We start from the raw sequence: 19,896 nt of genomic DNA on the forward strand, positions 1-19,896 counted from the left end.
AGCTGAGGACCGAACCCAGGGCCTTGAGCTTGCTAGGTTACACTGAGCTAAATCCCCAACCCCTAGTAACAAGTTTTAAATAAACAAATGAAAGTACATGCCATCTGCCTAGGAAACTGGCCCATTAAACAGAGCCAGTCTAGCCTCTAGTCTCCATGAAACCCTCTGTGTACTTGAGAGGCTCTTGCCACAGTGCTCTAGAGGCTACCTGTCCTTGCAATCACCTCAGCTAACATAAATCTAAGATCGGAGGCTGAGCTTCTAACCTTTGATGCCGGTGACCCTGCGCATAGTAGACAGGAAGGCCCTTTCTACTGGAAATCTTCCTTTTCTATGCCCTATCTCCATCTGTAGTATGAAAAAAAAAGCTCATACTATATAGTCTTTTGATCTCCCAATGGGATTGGCTAGCCAATGGTCAGTTTATGTTTATAGGTGGCCATGATTAAGTTAAAAGAATCTCCCGCTCAGTCTCGTAAGCCACAAACGCGCATTGTTTTACGGCCAGGCACTTCGCACGCCTGAGTTTTACGACACTCATTACATCAGAAGCACCTGGTTTCCAGCAAAACGACGGTTAAAAGGTGTCAACAATACTCTCTGGTCTTTAACGGACACCGAGCGTCCACATGGACGCCTAGCAGCTAGCCGTTAGATTTCTGGAAACTTCCAGAAGCTGGCGTAGTCGAATTTTCATCTAAATACGTAAGTTATGGATATCTTACCCTTTTAATTTTTTTTGTCACAGGTATGTGAGTGTACTAATGTAGAAAATAATCATCTTAAGTTATTTTGGCCTACTGGCTGAGGCCTTTTGAGGTGAAGAAATATGTTTGACAGGAACAGTCAATATATGCTTTGTCGTCAAAAGCTCTGTCGTTGGGTTGTTTCAATTAATTTTAGGTCTCAGAGCCCCTCAAAACTTGTGAGCTTTTGTGATTTGGCCATTAAAGTTATAATTATAAATTACATATGCTTATATTTATATAAAAACAAATATACTTTATATATAAAATATATTGTGTATTATTTATACATAACATTTAATAAACTGTAATATCTAATATAATAAATATATAAAATATAGATATTTTAACATATTCATATGTACCACATATATATATATGTATTTATACATATCAAAATACATAATGTATAATAATAAATATAAAATATAAATCATATATATTTATATATAATTTAAAATTTAATTTTAATAATATATACAATGTTCTTAATTACTACATGTTTGCTGGACTTTCTGGAAGAAGTTCATCCTCTCTTTCTTGACAGAAATAGGTGAACAAAAAGGAAGAACTCTTACCAACTTCTGACATTAATGAGCCTAAAATCTCTAGAGTTGTTGGGACCAAATTTTGAGACTGAGAACAAGTTTTGGAGGCCTTGGTCATTAACCGTGTTTTGGTTGAAGACATTACAACCTTACTGAATCATTGTTTATGTTACTTGGGGATGAAGAAAAACATACAGAGTGATGTTGAAGAGGCCTTCCAGAGAATTGTTTAATTTTCAGGAGCAGATGGACCATCCCAAACAACTGTAAAATGTCTGGATCCCTGTAAGGTTGGGCAATGTAGGGATATGCTTATGGGGAAAGCTGTGTGCTCCTTGATTAAAAAGAATAGGCTCTAATGTCTTAGGAATCTGTTGGCTCCTCCTCTCCTGATTCAGGTTGCTGTTGTAATTTGGCATGTATGTTGTTAAGGAAGAATGGAAGATTGATTTCAGTCCTTCGGTCAGCATGATCTATATTTAATGGAATAAAATGATGGGGCATGGTTTTCCCGGTTTAGGATGCTATAGGGTTTTATAACATTGAAAGACAAAGATCTTGTAAATTGTATTTTGTGTTTTTAAGAGGCCTTAGGATAGAAGGTAGTTTTCAGCCATCCTACTCATTTATTTTTATGGCATAAGTTGATAGCAAGTGACTCTTTAATTGGGCTGTGTGGGGCTTTATAATTTAGAAAGATCTCACTGTCTTGATTTACCTTTCTGTTTTTAAGAATTTCTGGGGTAAAATATACTTTTTAGTCATCCTAGTAATTGTGAACTATTCCTTATAGGATAAGTTGATCACACATAGGGTTATTTGGGGGTTTTTTTATTACATGAATGGAATCAGTCTTGCTATTATGATTTTCCTTAGGCTTCTTTATGAAGTCTTAGGGTCAAACATCATTTTCAGCCCATCCTAAATCTATCTTTTATGAGAAAGGTTTTGCAGATGACTTGGGATTTGGCCTACTTTGGGATTTTATAACTTAGAAGGATATAGCTATCGTGAATTATGTTTTGTATTTTTAAGTTTTTGCATGAAAGGTAGTTTTCAGCTATCCTAGTCACTGTAAGCTGTGCCTTTGGGATAAGTTGATGGTAAGTGACTCTGCCAGCTTGCTTTATTTGAATGTTTTATACTGGAGCTACCTGGCTGTTTTGGCTTGCTTTGTGTACCTTTAAGAAGTCACAGAATAAAACACTTTTCAGCCATCCTGCTACTGTGATCTATGCCTTATGGGCTCAAATGATGACCTTTGACTCCCCATTTTTTCTATTTGCATCTTTTGTAGCTTGAAATGGACATATCTGCTTTTGTGATTAGTCTTGTAGGTTCTTAAGAAGTCTTAGAGTAGGGCTTGGGGATTTAGCTCAGTGGTAGAGCACTTGCCTAGCAAGCTCAAGGTCCTGGGTTCGGTCCTCAGCTCCGAAAAAAAAAGTCTTAGAGTAAAATGGTATATTTTAGCCATCCTAATCACTTTGAGTTTTCCTCATGGAATAAGTTGATGGCAGGTAATGGTGTGGATTTGGATTATTTTGGTATTATTATTATTATTATTATTATTATTATTATTATTATTTAGGGAGATACTGCTGTTGTGATTTGCTGTCTGTGTCTAAGGAGTCTTGGGTAAAAGGTAGACTTTAACCATCCTAATAATTGTCAGCTATACTTTATGGGATATGTTCATGCAAATTACTATTCCAATTTGGCCTTTTTTGGAGTTTCCTATCTTAGAAATTTCTGACTGCCATGATTTGACTTTTGTGTCTTTATGAGTCATTAATGTAAAGGGTTGATTTTAGCCATGTTTCTTAATCATTGTGAGATATGCCTTATGGGAAATGTTGATGGCTGTGGACTCTCCTAGTTTGTGCTGTTTTGGATTGGAGTTGGAGTGATCCTGGTTTACTTTGTGTGTTATTAAGCAGCCTTAGGATCAAAGTCATTTTATACTATCTGGTACTTGTTTTGCTCTGATAAAAGACATAGGTAGAATCAACACTGTGTTATGACTGATTCCAACAGTCCTTTTTAGTCGGTCTATTGAGAAGTAGTGAAGGATTTTCAAATGTATAAGTCCTATTTTCTAACTACCCATTGTTTCTTTTTTATTTACTTTTCTTCTGGAACTACTTGTATCAGTGTAAGACTGTTCTACATTGTTCATTGTAAGAGTAAAACTTTAGAAGTAATTTAATGATATATTCACAAGATAGGACAGTCAGAGATGGTTGAAGTGGCCATAGGTTGGAAAGACCTCTTCTATCAAAGATTATTTTGGCCAGATTTTGAGCTATCTTTGAGTTAAATTGTATGCTATGTTTTCTTTCATGTCTGGTTTCTTTTACTTATGTTGCAGTTATGAGTTTTGTCCCTGTGGGTAACCACAGTAAGTAGTTTATTTTCATTATGAGTTTTCCTTTGTATGGCCACATATACAGGCTAATTACTCACAGTTCATGTCAACATTATAGTCAGGAAACCCCAAACAGTTAAAAATAAAATGTGATGGAATTTATATGTCAAACTGAGGTATATTACAATTTGAAATTTTTGTACAACATTGGTCTGCATTCGTATTACTTGGGAGCTAACTCTCTATCTTCTTAATCTCCCATAGAATTTTGTCCTTAGGGACTCTAGTCATCAGTTTCTCCAATAGATTAGGAAAGAGATGGAACCCTGATCCCTTTAGTATGTCTCTCTCTGCTGCTCTGTCCTGGGATGAATGCAATTAATGAAATTTTGCACTGCGGTGTCCCTTCAGTAACAGTCCCTTCAGTCCCTTCTATGGCAGAAATTCAAGACAGACCTCTGATCCATGCTAGAGGATTATATCATTGCATACTTATCTGGTTCTAGTTCCTTATTAAATGACTCAGAGCCATGATCTAGCCTTGAGTACTATCAAGTTTTCAGCTTATATTTCACAGGCAGTTTGTTTAGGTTTAATGTTAAATGTAACTAATAAAGCAACTATGATTTTGGGGCTTCACTGGGCCCTGGAGATAGTGCCTCAGAAGGTTTTATGGGGCAGGTGAGGAGGCAGAGTCTCTGTGGCCGCTCTGCCCATATTGCACCAGCAGCAGCAGCCCAGCAGCAGAATAGCCACTACTACCACCAGCAGCCCAGCAGCAGCGCAGCAGCGCCATCAGCATTAGCAGTAATAGAGGCACCAAAGGTGGAGAGAAAGTGGCCCTGACAGCAGCAGCAGCATCAGTGGCAGAGGCAGTGGCAAAGACAGTAGTGGCCAAGGCAATAGCGGCAGTAACATTGGTGTCAAGGGTAGCAATGGCAGCTGCCTTCAGATGAGAACCGATTCTTGGGACAGAGTTGGGCAGCATTCTTGCTCCCTAGGCCTAAAGCCCTTTGAGCTCCTTTACAAAGGTGTTAGCTGTATATTCTCTTGTTCAGTTGTTTTTGGCTCTTACTTTGTAGACTATTCACAGATTGCACCTGTTTTAAAATCATTATGAGTTCCCAGTCATGGTTATGATTTCCTAGTCATGAATATTATAGCTCTTCTATGCATAGATATTTATTCTAGTGCTGGAAATGTAACTTAGCTTAGTGGTAGGGCACTTGCCTAGCATGGATAAGATCCCAGGTTCCAACATCAGTCTCATAAACTTATCCATTTAAGTTGTTTTAGAGATTAGGTTCATGAAGTGACACTTTTATGCATTTCTTTTCAGGAGTAGAAGGTTTGCCTCTGGTGACTAAGTAGTAAACCTTCCATCAAGTCTAACAGTAATAGGCTCAACTCAGGAAGTGGAGTTTTTCCTGTTGTACAACAATGATGCCTGGCCCCAGTAAAGTGGATGGGGTTCGTATTTGAAATTGATCATCTCTGTTCTTTTAGTTATGCTACAGTGTTTGCTAAATTGAGTTACATTACATGAAGTGAAATGTATAAATAATAAGTATAATTTTGGTAATGCCCTATAACATTTCTAAGAACACACACTTAACATTTCTCCTGGGTACTCTGAAATTGAATTGCAAACTTGTAGAGTTGATATAAAATTTAACTTGTGAGAATCTGACAAACTGGTTTTTCTTTTAAAAAATTTCCATTTTATGGAAAGTTCTGCTGAGTTTCTTAATCTTTGACATTGAACACAAAATGTAAATTATTAAACTATATATATATACATATATATATATATTATTTTTTAAGCTTCTTGAATTCTTTTTTTTTTTTCTGGAGCTGGGGACCGAACCCAGGGCCTTGCGCTTGCTAGGCAAGCACTCTACCACTGAGCTAAATCCCCAACCCCTAACTTCTTGAATTCTTAATGAAGTTTATTATGGTTCTTTTAAATTCTGTGTCCTCAGGTTCATCTAGGTTATTGTCATTGGCAAACATTTCTACAGGACTGGTAGGTTTTAGAGAGGAGATGCTAGATATTATTTATATTTTTGTGATGAGACTTAGGCAGGTAGAGTAGACTACATTTGTTAGTTCTGTTTGTGATATAAACAGAGCAGGTTGGGTAAGAAGAGTACCTTATATACATAAAATACATAATTATATTATATAATTATATATATAATTTGGCCTAGCAGTGAGCATATTTAGTCACATAAGGACATATAAATGTCATTGAAGTAATCTAGACAAATTTTAGCTTTTATCAACTGTGATGTTTTCACCATTGGAAACAATACTTACTGTCCATTATTGAGAGACATTTTGGGGAATACTTACTGGAAAACACAAGCTACCATGTGAAGGTAAACTACTATATTTTGTAAGGAGTACATGTCATTTTAGTAATTTATTCAGTGGAGGATAATTTAGGTTATCTGTGTCATGTATTTTAAAACAAACGTATACAGAGCTACCAAGTATGTTTACTTTAAAATTTTCCTCACTTCATAATTTATTCTTAGAATAATTTTTTGACAAAATGTAACACTTACTTATGGCAACTTATTAATATCCTGTCTTTTGTTTTGAATGGTTTTCGCCTGGATTCCTATCAGGTGTGGATTACTTTCCTGGGCTGAACTTCTATCTAGAACTGGCTAAGAAGGAAGACTTAAATTTTGTTCAAATCATAATAAATAATATTCACATTTAGCCCCACTTCGACCAGCAAAAGTTATCTTGGTTGTGGAGCTGGGATCCTCATTTAGCTGCCATCTAGCCCGGCATGCTAAATCTGAGGCTTGTTCTGTCTTTATAAGACTGTCTTGTGTTGGTTGGATATGAATTTTCAACAAGAGGCCCCTTGAGCTGGGATCTGGGCCAGAAAGTTGCTGTCCCAGGTGTTCTGTATTATCATGGCTAATAGTTCAGTGAAATATGTCCATCTTTGATAATGCTAGTATACATGATACCCTACAGTTCCTTTTCTGTTTGATACTTTGTGACTCTAAATGCCCACTGTTACATTAATTAATTTATGGAAATAAATTAATACCCTGTCTTATTTCAACAGTGTTTTAAGATGTTTTAGAAATTCGTTTATTAAGAATCAGAAGTGCTTAAGTGTTTTCTAGTTTGGCCACATGGTGGCACTGTTGAATTGTTCAGGATCAAAATTACTGTAATGCTCTGGTCATGGTTAATTTTGTTGTTATTGTTGGTTTTTTGTTTGTTTTTTGTCTTTTTTTTTTTTTGGCTTTAAAATCAATTTCAACATTGAAGACTAATGTCTCTGCCCTGAAGTACAGAAGCTGTTAAGTTCTATAGAAAAGGAAGGTTCTAGTATATCAGGATGAATGAGAGAATAGTTCTCACTAATCCAGATATGTTTTCTTTTGTTTATTGATTCAATGTCTTTGGCCTACCCAGGATGTCCTTGAACTCACCATCCTCCTGCCTTAGCTTCTTGAGTTTTTGATATCACAGGAATATGTTGTCATGCCTGACTCACATATACTTTTCCACATAGGCATGGCATTAAAAACAGGCAAAGGTCTTTTGATAATACAACAGGTTTTCAAACCTTTTGATGAGTGAAATTAAAGTCCTCAGCTTTTCATTGTGTTATTTTGTCTTTTTTAAAAATTTGCTGAGAAGTATTTCTCCTATCTGGATATGAATATCCCCTTAGGATATTCATATGATAAAAAATGATATTAGCGATATTATGCTTTAATATGCTTTATGACTTCACCAAAAACACATTTCAGTAATATAAGTAATATGAAGCAACAAATTGCCCAGTATATCACTGTTTACGATTTTAAAGAGAAAGGCTTATATTTCAGATGCATTATGGAGTTCCTCTTAAGTTATACTCAAAAATATGCTTCATCCTGAATCTCTTTAGACAGTGAGATCTTGGCCATTTTGCATCTTTCCTTTCCTTATGTACTAGGACATTCTGAGCAACTTTTTTTTTTACTGCAATTTTCTGCCTAAACTCTTCTGGTAAAGTCGTTCCTTTCTCCTTTACTTGACTGGCAATTATTTCCATCCCTTGTAACTCGAATTTTTATTTCATCTCTGTTTTAATTAAGACTTTTGAAAGATTGGTGACAAATAAAAACTTAAATAGATAAGTAGTATAAGGTATGCTCACTAATCAATGTGACTCTTACTGAAATAAAGTATTAACTACTTGTGGTATGAAAACTATCCTAGAATATAGTCCATCCACGTGAAATTCATGAAATTCAAGAAATTGAAGGACCACGAGCAATTGCCTCTATCCTGAACTATTGTCAGGTATGGTACTTCTCTCTTTTTCAGTATTTTCCTAGAACATTAAACTGTAAACATTTCTTATGTAAGGGGAAATTGTATAGTTAACTGAAGATTTTCCATATCAGATTACTTGTGATTATTTTACCTCATTGCAATTGTTTTTGACAATTTCCACTTAGAATAGTATTTTCAGGTGAAAATTTGAAATATCAAATTAGTGTTTTAGAATATTAAAATAATATTGAACTGGTACTGTATTTGTGTATTTTTCATCTTTATTGCCTAATATTAATTTCTACTATAAAACTTTTAAAGGAAATTGGAAGATTTGGATACAGTTTTAGTATGTGCCTACTTAGTTACATATTAAGATAGCTTGCTCATGTTTTATAAGAACTTTATCTTGTATAGTTTTGAGGGAAAGTCATAAAAATAAACTTGTGGTTAGGAACTGATAGAAGTATGTAGTTATTGTAGCTTTTATGAGCTATATACTCCAGAGGCAATAGAAGTTCATAAAAATTGATTTTATTGATAAGGTTTGCAGAATAGACTGAAATGATAGTGGTTTGAAAAGTAAGTTTCTCTGCGTGTGCTTGTGCGTGTGTGTGTGTGGGAGAGAGAGAGAGAGAGAGAGAGAGAGAGAGAGAGAGAGAGAGAGAGAGAGATCTATCTATCTTCTAGGCTGATAGTAGTGAGGACAGAAGCCATGCTGATGGGAGTTGGTCTTACAATTGCATAGAAATAGGGGAGGGTGGACAAGGCTGTCTGATATGGTTTTGCAGGTGAGCAGTGCCTAGGTTCCCAAGCTGCACCCCTAAAGGGGCACTTAAGAATCTTCTCACTTTACTTTGCTGGGTGTTGTTGACATGACCTCCTTACCTATATAATAGATGATAAAAGAAACAACAATATTTAATCTTAGTACTTTTGGAGGCAGAGGCAGGATTGCTGTAGTTCTGCATTTTTCCCTGCTGCTGGGGTGGGGAAACACTGCTGGGCAGGCAAAATAGAGATGCTAGACTGAGTTTACCCTCCACTGCCATTGGAAGCACTGATACACTGATAAGGGCATAGGAAAACACAGCCTAAGATGTGGTAGATGGAAGTTGGACTTCCCTGACTCCTGGACTTCCAGTAGTCGCTGAAAACCTCGCAGAGAGTCAGGAAGGAAGGGTTGGGGTTCCACCAGTCTGAGATGAGGAGCCCTGGGGCAGGGCTTCTCAGACTCTTGAAATCCAGAGGCTGCTGGAAGTCATGGAGGAGCTAAAGAATGCAGGAGGCCCTTGGTCTGAGGATGAACCCAGGGCCTGGGGGTATGTTTGGGGGGTAGTGGTGAACTCCAGCTCAGCTCATTAGCAATTGTTCTTAGCTTAGTCTGGGAGTGTAGAGGGAGCTTCTGCAGGAGTCTTAGATGACACAGCTCTGTAGATGAAGGCCTTCTCCATGTTCCCTACAGAGGTTCTTGATGAAAGAGACAGTTTTTGTTCAAAACTGTTTATTGACTTTTCATGTGGAAAATAAATAAATATCACTTCCTCGGGGTGGACCAGAGATTAAATACCTTTTGCAGGAAGGAATTTCTAGGAAGAGAAGTTTATTGGTTAAACCCTTAGGGCCTCTAGATACCTCATTATCATGGAGAACTCTGTTGTGATCTACATGTTCCTATGTAGAAGTGTGGTCACATGATAGGGGCCTGGTAGGAATCAGTTAAAGCTCCTAAGGTCCTCTCTGGGTTCCAGAGCTTCTAACCCCCTCAACATTACCAATTTTCCTGGCATGGTCCACTGCTCCACATATTGCCACAAGTTCAAGGCCAGCTTCATTTAAATAGTTAAAGGTCAGCCAGAGCCACATAGTGAGAGCTGATCTAAAAAATAATGAATATATATGTAATATATATCTTGGATGAAAATATGATATAACTAGAATATTTTCCCTTTTCTTTTCTTCCCTCCAAACCCTTTCATATACCTCTCCTTTCTTTCAAACTTATTGCCTCTTTTTTTCATGAATTACTATTGCATGTGTATGTACACACATACATACATTTATGGCCTCTTTTTCATCAATTTGTATTGCGTGTATATGTGCATACATACAGACACATATACACATACAAACATACAAACACACACACACACACACATCCCTAAATACAAACTGTTTAGCCTGCATAATGCTACTTGTGTGCATGTTTTCAGTGCTATTTGGCACTAGACAAGCAATCAGTAGGCTCTTCCCCGAGGAAGATGAGTTCTCTCAGTCTTAGCATTCCTTAGTTGTCTGTAGTTCTTTGTGCAGGCTTGAGTCCTCACAAGCTTTCTCTCATCCACTTTGGTATATCTACGGTGTCCTTTTTATTCAGCTGATGTTTAGTTATGTTGGTGAGACTTTCTGGGTGTAGTTTCTAGCATTACTAGAAGACACAGTATCACAGTAGGCTTCCTGGTCCTCTGGCTCTTACAATCTTTCTGCCTCAATTTTTCATGATGTTCCCTGGACCTTTGATACAGGAGTTGTCTTATAGATGTATCCATTGGAACTGGGCTCCACAGGGCACAGTTTGAGATGTCCCAGGATGCTTGTTATTTGTCCTCTTGAAATGGTCACTGCTTATAGCTCTCTCCAGACTGAGATAGGCATTTCTCTGGGACAGGAGTTTGTCTTCTGTAGTTTTTTTTTAAATGTTGTTTGTTTGCTTCTTTTCTGGTTTTTAAGTTTCATGGTCCTAGCACCTAGCAAATTAGTTCTGACAGGAGGAAGGCATTCATAATTGAATGAAAAAGTATTTCTGGTCTTTCATAAATATGTTCTCTGAAATTTCTGAACATTTCAAGAAAAAACATCATATTACCAGTAGTGTGTACCTCATTTATATGGCATGTAAGGTATATTCAATAGCACTGTGAGATCATTTCTAGCTGCTTAATATTTAGAATAGTTTGGAGCCCAACATCATATATATTCTTCTCAGAGTGGAAAATTACTGCCTTCTGCCTCTCTTTTTTAAAGCCATGGTATGGAAGGTAGTTCTTTTTCTTAGCAGATTTGAATACATCACTCCTAAGTCAGTACCCTCCTCAATGGGAACTGGCTGCAGCACATATAGGTGGGAGTTTGTATAAAACTATGATGCACTCACCTTCTGGCACTGAAGACCCTTCCATGTGTGTCCATAAATCAGCTAGTGCAGTGGCAGGTTGAGACTCGGCATCTCAGCCATTGTCCTGTGTCCCTTAAATACCAGGCCTCAAGTAGAAAATGTTATGTTTCTGACTACTGGAGATCGTCCATTGGGCCTAGCAAGTAACCTTGGCTTTGTGTATTTTCACATGTGTTACTTTTCTTTTGAAACAATAACTACTAATACCTTTTATTACAACAGCTTATATTTAAAACTGTTCAAAGACTGGAAAATAAGTTTGATGACTTGGATGAAAAAGTAACAAAAATTTATCGTGCTCGCTCTAGATCCTTCTGGAATTATCCTGTAAGTATACAAATATATTATTACAACTTTGATAAATATTTTCTGTCTAAAGATGCCAGTCAGTTCAAAATGATAGAGAACTAGTAAATGTGAGAGTATCAAGGCTTATCTATATTTGCTGGAGGAACAGATGACTATAACTTTTTTTGAAAAAATGCTCATGTTCAGAGTTTATGAATGTAGGACAATAAGGGTTTTTTAAACTTTTTATTGATTCTTTGTGAGTTCCATAGCATGTACCCTAGTCCCACTCATCTCCCCATCCTTTCATAGCCATACCCTGCCCTTACAAACATCCCCACAAAGAAAACAAAACAAACAAACAGAAACCAAAACAAAGCATAGAAAACATCTCATCCTGGAAGGTGTAGTGTGTCATACAGTATATACCCTTTTGTCCATCTTTACTTTCAAATGATCATTGCAATGAGTCATGGTCTGGTTCAAGGCCTATAGCTTCTGCTACACCATCAATATTGTATTCTTACCAGGACTCATTTTGGTTTTCCTGTTGTTGCCCTGTGTCATGGTTATCTTGTGTACTTGGATCTGCAGGACCAGCCCTTTCACACATGCCAGCAGTTTATAGATGAGGTCGATTTTGGCATGGGACAACTCAAAAGTTCTGGATCTAGGCCTGGGTGGTAGCAGAGTTAGTCAGTCTGACAGCTTTCCCATACCCACACTACCAGGGGTAAGCTTTCTAGCACTGCCCCAGCTAGCTCACACAATGCCGCAGCCAGCAGGTGGCATGGTCATTTCTCTAGTGCTCATGCCCTTAGGGCTGACTCACCTGGCCCCCACCCCTGGTAGCAGCGGCAGTGGTGAGCTGCCCTCAAGTGTGTAAGCTCAGGAGAGCTGGCCCAGCCACAAGGTCGTGAGAGCAGGAGAGCTAGCCCTACCCCTCACCAGATGCAGCTATCAGTAGAGTATCCCCTGACACACCTCAACTGGGAAGCACAGTAGAGCTTGCTTTGGTGATGAGCATTTTTATATTTGTGCCTATAAAGTACACAACAAATTAAATATAGGTTAGAAGAGGAACAAAATTGCTTGATCAAAATAAACACCATTTTCTAATGAAAAAATAATATTGCACAGAAACCATGATGTCTTAATTATTCTTTTTATTTCTCTTTTGATTATGAAGCCTCTGAGATCTGCAGTCAGAAAATACAATTACCTGAGGTCTAAAAGAGTTAAAGTGCAGAAAGTGGAACAAATAGTTCATGATGATTCCTTCACCTATCCTCAAAGTTATAGTCCAACTTCACCAGTCTGCAGGAGGCAAGATAATAACCAGGATATGGAAAACATCGAGCCCATGGATTATACCCTGCCTTTCCAATACACTGATGCTATCAACAACAGCCAATCTTTCCAGTATACCGATGATATCAACAACAGCCAGACTTTCCAGTACACTGATACAGTCAACCTCAGCCCAACTGTTCAGTACACCGATTCAGTCGACCTCAGCCAGACTATCCAGTACACTGATACAGTTGATCTCAGCCAGACTATCCAGTACACCGATAATGCTGACCTCAGCCAAACTGTCCAATACACCGATACAGTCGACCTCAGCCAGACTATCCAGTACACCGATTCAGTGGACCTCAACCAGACTATCCGGTACACTGATTCAGTGGACCTCAACCAGACTATCCGGTACACTGATTCAGTGGACCTCAACCAGACTATCCGGTACACTGATTCAGTCGACCTCAGCCAGACTATCCAGTACACTGATAATGTTGACCTCAGCCAAACTGTCCAGTACACTGATACGGACGACCTCAGCCAAACTGTCCAGTACGCTGATACTGTCAATAATGCCCAGTCTTTCCAGTATACCAGTACTGTCAACAACACCGAGAATATCCAAAATCCTGAGGACGATGATGTTTTTGATTCAGAGGATTCCCAGGAAGTAGTGTTTGCTGCATCTACACCAGAGAGAGACTATCAAGAAACTCCACCAAGTCCTGTATATACAACCCAAACATATGCGGAGTATTACAGGTTTAAAGATGTACCTGGCTCTTCTACAATGCCCTACTTTAGTGACTTTGAAATTCCCAATATGGACACCATCATTTCTGCCACTTCAAGAGCAAAGGAAGAAAGTACACTCCCTCCAGGCGAGCTTATCCCCATACAGAATCCTGAAATGAGGCAAATGGCCTTACTGGAGGCTCAGCGTACACCTGTGATTGACCCTAACACTTTTGGTGAGTTTTAATGGCACCAATGATTAACATCCTCTAAGAAAGCTAGTAGAAGCTTCTTGTTTCCTATTTTGATGGTTGATATTCACAATGGCTACTACTAATTATTGAGTAGGTATTCTATGGGTAAAGCATTGTGCTAATCAACTAAAGTGTCTCTTCTCTGGTGATCTTCATAATAACACTATTGTGATATTAAAATCTATTCTCTTTAGCATTCTTTATAGTCAATACTCAGAATGATCATAAGGTGATAAAAAAGAAAGGATATACTTTTGGATAATTCACACACACACACACACACACACACACACACACACAAATCAAATTTCTATTAACTTTCTTCAGTTAGAAAAAAATTTTCCTAGTAAATTACCAAGCCTTCTTCATTTGTAATCATACATTAGCCATAGGAAATCAGACATTTTGCTTAAGGTAATATTTGAATACAAAGAAGTTTCTGTACAATTTAGTGAATAGCACAGCTAAAACTTGCTGAGATGTGAGCACTCATGTTTCATGTATCACTATTTCTTTACTAAATGGTTTTATTCAACCAAAACACTTATTGCTATTCAGTTAAACATAAAAGAATAATTGCCTTAAATGTCAAAACTACTTCTGATTAGACTCATCAGAAAGTATATTTAATTCAGATTAACACTTAAACTACAAACGGTGTGAATTTAAAGAGTAAAGGTGAATCTAAAAATGACAATATTGAATATAATGGAGAGATTTGCTTCAAAGAACTAATCTTGTTACCTGTGATAATTGTGACTATTAAAATTTGTTTGTATAACTAAAAAACAAGCAATTATAAAGTGTAAACTTGAGGGATCTCTATTGTATTTAGTACAATAAAACTAATTTAGAGAAAGAGACATTTGAGAGATGGTCAGGAAATTTATTGAAACCGTTCAAGTAAGAAATAATACTAAATTAGCTCAGATCTCCCTAATTAATCCAAGTAGCACCATTTCCTTCACTTGCTCCTGGCCAAAGAAGCCTTGGATAGATACATTTGTTTCCTGATCATCTATGACAATGGCAGTTTAAGGTACATTCTGAAGCTGCTTCTGCTCTTTGGGGAAGGTCCCTTGGCACATTGGTATGCAGCAGTCCTCAGATCATCTTTATTCAGGATTTTTATAGTTGGATCTTAGGTATTTAAGAGAAGGTTCCAGGAATGAGACTATTACGTTCTACCTAACTTCTCTTATTTTCAAGATACTGATCAAGTTTCTTTTTAATATTTGTGTTTCACTGTAACTGCAGGTTCATCACCTGAGTGTAACAGGGTTGTTGTAAGACACCTTGGTAACCCTGTAAACTGGTCTGTGAGTGATGTGATAACATTTCTGAACCGTTTAGATCCTCCATTGGCAGACCAACTCTACCCTACCATCAGAAAACATGTAATGTATATTTTTAATCTAGTTTCTCTGCTATCTTAATGCCATTGAATGACTTCTGTACACTTTCATTTGGATATGCATGCCAGGAGAATCCTATTATGGCATTTTACTTTTGTTTGTAAAAAAGGTTATCTTGTTCATCATTCTATGATTAAATGGTAAGGTAACTGTATGTTCTTCATATGGGCATCTAAGTTTCTAATACAATCTTGATTCAGGATTACAAGTTTAAGGCAGACCTCATCTGCAAGGGCAAATATACAAACCCTTTCCAAACTAACCTTTTTCCACTCTAGGATCATAACCATAGGAGAAGTTTACCTATAATGCATAACAGAATAGCCCTCTTGTTATAAAATCCACAAATTAATTTTAGCTGGTCAGTTCTATTCACCTTATGTGACTTTTGAGGATTTGTGATGCTGATGGCCATTTACAAAGCCATTACAAATCATGGTTAAATTGTATTTATTTTCTTTTTTGCTAGTATTTGCTTAAGGTTCTTTATTTAATGGCATAAATGTTTAGTTGTAGAGGTCTTTGGCATTCTTGGCATGGTTTATTCCTAGATACCTTTAAAAATACTGGGAACCAGATTTTTTTCTTCTAATTTCTTTCTTGGCAAGTTTCTGTTTGGTTTTGTTTTGTTTTATATAGAGAAAAACAACCACTTCTTAGAAACTGAGTATTCGGGCTACTTTTCTAATGATTTTAGAATTTCCCTACAGCTTCCCACTACTTCTGGTTCTTAGAATCTTTCTCTGACCTCTTTCAAGAAGATTTCTGAGCCTTGGGTGGCAGGATGGCAGCATAGGGGAATCTCCTTACATCGACCAGTTGTGGGTCTCTGTATTAATCACTATGTACTGGAAAAAGAAAATTTTCTGTTGAGAGTCAAGAAATACACTAATATATGTATAAAAACAATAACTTATGGGGTAGTTTATTGCTATGTTCATTTAGAAGAAGATAGTAAGCCTCCCCTAGGGCCTATGACCTCTCTAGCCATAGGATTAATTCTATCTGTGGACCAGGCTTTAAATCCAACAAGAAAGTGGTTGGCTTCCCTATAACATTTATACCAAAGATAGCCATAGTCTCAACTATGTGAGAGGATGACCCCAGGAGTCCTGGACTATGATGTGTTATACCCATTGGGTGTCTACAGTAAGTTGGTCATCAATATAATGACTTCCTGGGAGCAGGGAATCCCCAGTTACCTAAGGAAGGTGAAGTAACCCAGCTAGATAGCTTCTGGGTCTTGTATTATCTATTTTGTGCACTGTGATTATTGAAAGTATTTGTCATATCTAAGCATTTTTCTGCTGGCATCTCTAGGGTCTTTTAAATATAGAATCATATGACTGGAAAATAGACATAATTGACTTTTTCCCTATTTGTATCTTTTTTAAGTTCTTTTTCTTGTTGACATGAGATGGATTTTTAATAAGTCCTATTTCCCTTCCTTTCTAATTTTACTTACTACTGTATAAGATTTCAGGTCTTCTCAGACATGGCTATGTAATTAAATACAGCTTTAGTTTATGCTGGAACTAAAACAGAACAAATAACATGCTTTAATAGCATTAGGTGATGGTAAATTAAGGCAAAGAATTTTTGTAAAGATGTTTTATAGTTATCACATAGTAAAGTGTCAACTTAACTACATGTACTATTTTCAGTATAAAAAGAATACCAATAATTAGTCTTAACATCTAATTAGCTTCAGACAAATAACTCACTTTCATAAAAGACAACACTATTGAACAATTTACTATTTGCTTTGATGTTTATATATTCCCAGCCAGTGTCTGAAAGTTCACAGCCATGAAATTCATTTCTGCCATTCTTTCTTTTTGTTTTTGTCATAGATACACAGTATTTTATTCTTCATACAGTACTTAAAATTATATCAATTGTTATAGTTAATATAAATTAAGTTAGATTTGCTTTTTCTTAAAATTGATATGAATATACAAACTTCAAAATGATGCATTGCTATGCAATGGTATTTTTGATAATTTTGTACAGGAGATACATATTCAGCGATTTTATAACCATAATGAGACACTTTAGTTTTACCTATTCTTATATATAAAGAAACAACTGCTCCTCGAATATAACTACTGTTAATCATTTTAAACTTCTTCTTTCTATAGGATATCGATGGGAAAGCCCTGCTGCTGATCGATAGTGATACAATGATAAAATATATGGGGGTGAAGGTGGGAGTAGCCATAAAGTTTGGAGACTATATTAAAAAGCTTAAAGAAGGAGTAAACTTTGGCCAGTAAAAAAAATGTTTATAAAACTTTAAATGTTCTTACAAATTCTTCCTTAATGCACAGATGATTCCCTATGCTTATTAGATTTTTAAAGAAGATTCTTATGATACCTTATAACTAGAATTGAAAAAATACATTATATTGAAAGCCTGTTTCAAGATACATCTAACATATTAATATTAGCATATACAGACTGGCAGTTTATTCCATCTTTATAATATTTTCATTTTATAATTTATAAACATGCTTCATGTAAGAAACAAAAAAGGATTTGAGTTTATCTTTATGCATATTTTTAAAGCAACTAAAGAGGAAATATAAGAAACCAATAACTCCCATAATTAAAGTGGTGAGAAATTTTTACAGAAGAGAAAATTAAAGGAGAATATATAGTTACCCTCCTTGGATGTCTTATTTATATATTACTGGAGTATATTTTTCATGTTCTCCCAGTTTTCAGGAAAACACTCAATAGGCATATAATTTATTTTCCTGTGTTCAGATTTAGAAAAAGAAAGTGAAGCTTAAAGGATCTAATGAGCTTCACCCAACAAAATATTCTTACCAGGTTTTTAGATAATTTATAGTATATATAGAATAAGATACCATTTCAGATTTAAAAGGAGAAAATGAAGCTTACAAAGTGTCTATGAGCTTCAGGCAACTAAATATTTTTATAAGTGTTTAGGTAAAATTTTGGATATATAGAATGATCATTCATTTTATCTAAGAAGTGTACCTAAAGAGCAGTATGGAAGAATTCTGACTATAGTGAGAAGATGAATAGTTACTACATTAAAGCCTTTATATTTTTATCAACTTTGGACATTTAGTAAAGAATTCATTATTCAAATGTATCTTTGAAGATACTTATACTCAAATTTTAAATATATAATAGAATAGAATATATTATTTTATGTGCTTATTCTTCATGGAGATAGTACTTTTGTACCAAAAATATACATAAGTAAATATTGTATTTTGAATTTGAAATGGTACTTTGATACAAGGACAATGTTAAGCCATTTATAAACAAGATGCTCTTATTCTGCTTGCCACTTGCCCTTACTAGGCCTTCTCAGTTTAGCCTTCAGAATCAGAAATAGTACAGAGGCTGGTTTCTACATATGGAAGTGGTCTGTCCTGTACCATGGTTTCTGGTATCTATGATGTTCACTATTGAAAGATACACTAGTCTGACATGTTAGGAACTTTATTTTATAATTTTAAACTGTCAATAGAAACATGGATCATTGCTGTTTTGTTATTGCTTATCACATTGTATAACTTTTGATGTAAGGGAAACTGTGAGAATTGGTGCTAATAATATTGATTACTTAGTGAAAATGGTAATGAAATATTCACCAGGAGTAATAATTTAGCTTCTCTCTTTAGAAAAGGAACTATTCTAGTTACAGTAATTAAAAAGATTGCTTCATTTGTATTCCTGCTTGTGTGATAAGACATTCTAACTTCATACTTTTCAAATCATATAAAGATGCTGTGCACAGTTGAATAAGATTAAGATGCTTGAAAAATGTTCTGTAATTTTCAGGTTTCAAGATATAATAAAGTTAAATAAATGCAACAATTGATACCAATCTCTCATTTTTTATTGGATATTTTATTATTTATATTTCAAATGTTATCCCCTTTCCCAGTTTCCAGTCCATAAGCCTCTATCCCATTCCCCATCCCCCTTCTTTTATGAGGGTGTTCCCCCACCCATCCTCTTCTTGCCTCCCTGCCCTGACATTCCCTTACACTGGGGGGGGGGGATCCAGCCTCGGCAGGACCAAGGGCTTCCCCTCCCATTGGTGCCCAACAAGGCCATCCTCTGCTACATATGCAGCTGGAGTCCTGGGTCTGTCCATGTGTACACTGTGGATGGTGGTTGAGTGCCTGAGAGCTCTGGTTAGTTGGTATTGTTGTTCTTATGGGGTTGCAAACCCATTCGGCTCCTTCAGTCCTTTCTTTAAATCCTCCAATGGGGACCCCATTCTCAGTTCAATTGTTGGCTGCAAGCACCTGCCTCTGTATTTGTCATACTCTGGCAGAACATCTCAGGAGACAGCTATATCAGGCTCCTGTCAGCTTGCACTTCTTGGTATCAGCAATATTGTCTGGGTTTGGTGACTGTATGTATAGGGGCTGAATCCCCAGGTGGGGTAGTGTCTGGATGGCCTTTCCTTCAGTCTCTGCTCCAAAGTTTGTCTCTGTATTTCCTTCTACAAATATTTTTGTTCCCCTTCTAAGAAGGACTGAAGCACCCACACTTTAGCCATCCTTCTTCTTGAGTTTCATGTAGTCTGTGGATTGTATCTTGGGTAATGTGAACTTTTGGGCTAATATTCACTTATCAGTGACTGTATACCATGCATGATTTTTGGGATTGGGTTACCTCACTCAGGATCCATTCTAGTTCCATCTATTTGTCTATGAAATTCATGAAGTCATGAGTTTTAACAGCTGAGTAGTACTCCATTGTGTAGATGGACCATT

The 19,896-nt window shown here is 36.5% G+C and overlaps 1 protein-coding gene across 1 annotated transcript; it reads left to right on the forward strand.

The window, feature by feature from the left end:
• Positions 1-609: 609 nt before the first annotated feature.
• Positions 610-17,874, forward strand: Scml1 (Scm polycomb group protein like 1). Its single transcript, NM_001427177.1, has 7 exons — positions 610-705; positions 4,999-5,129; positions 7,902-7,985; positions 11,356-11,460; positions 12,611-13,694; positions 14,970-15,109; positions 17,269-17,874. Exons 2-7 carry the CDS (start codon positions 5,103-5,105, stop codon positions 17,401-17,403), a joined length of 1,575 nt encoding a protein of 524 aa, NP_001414106.1. The 5' UTR covers positions 610-705; positions 4,999-5,102; the 3' UTR covers positions 17,404-17,874.
• Positions 17,875-19,896: the final 2,022 nt, after the last annotated feature.

This window comes from Rattus norvegicus, chromosome X (genome assembly GCF_021556685.1).
Source record: "Rattus norvegicus strain SHRSP/BbbUtx chromosome X, alternate assembly SHRSP_T2T, whole genome shotgun sequence".
Classification (NCBI taxonomy): domain Eukaryota; kingdom Metazoa; phylum Chordata; class Mammalia; order Rodentia; family Muridae; genus Rattus; species Rattus norvegicus.

Bases quoted from the DNA above. Each gene is read 5' to 3' on its own strand.
- Scml1 (NM_001427177.1), top strand. From the start codon at position 5,103: ATGCCTGGCCCCAGTAAAGTGGATGGG. The intron at 7,986-11,355 runs GTATGGTACTTC...TTATTACAACAG, and splicing joins CTATCCTGAACTATTGTCAG to CTTATATTTAAAACTGTTCA. The intron at 13,695-14,969 runs GTGAGTTTTAAT...CTGTAACTGCAG, and splicing joins GATTGACCCTAACACTTTTG to GTTCATCACCTGAGTGTAAC.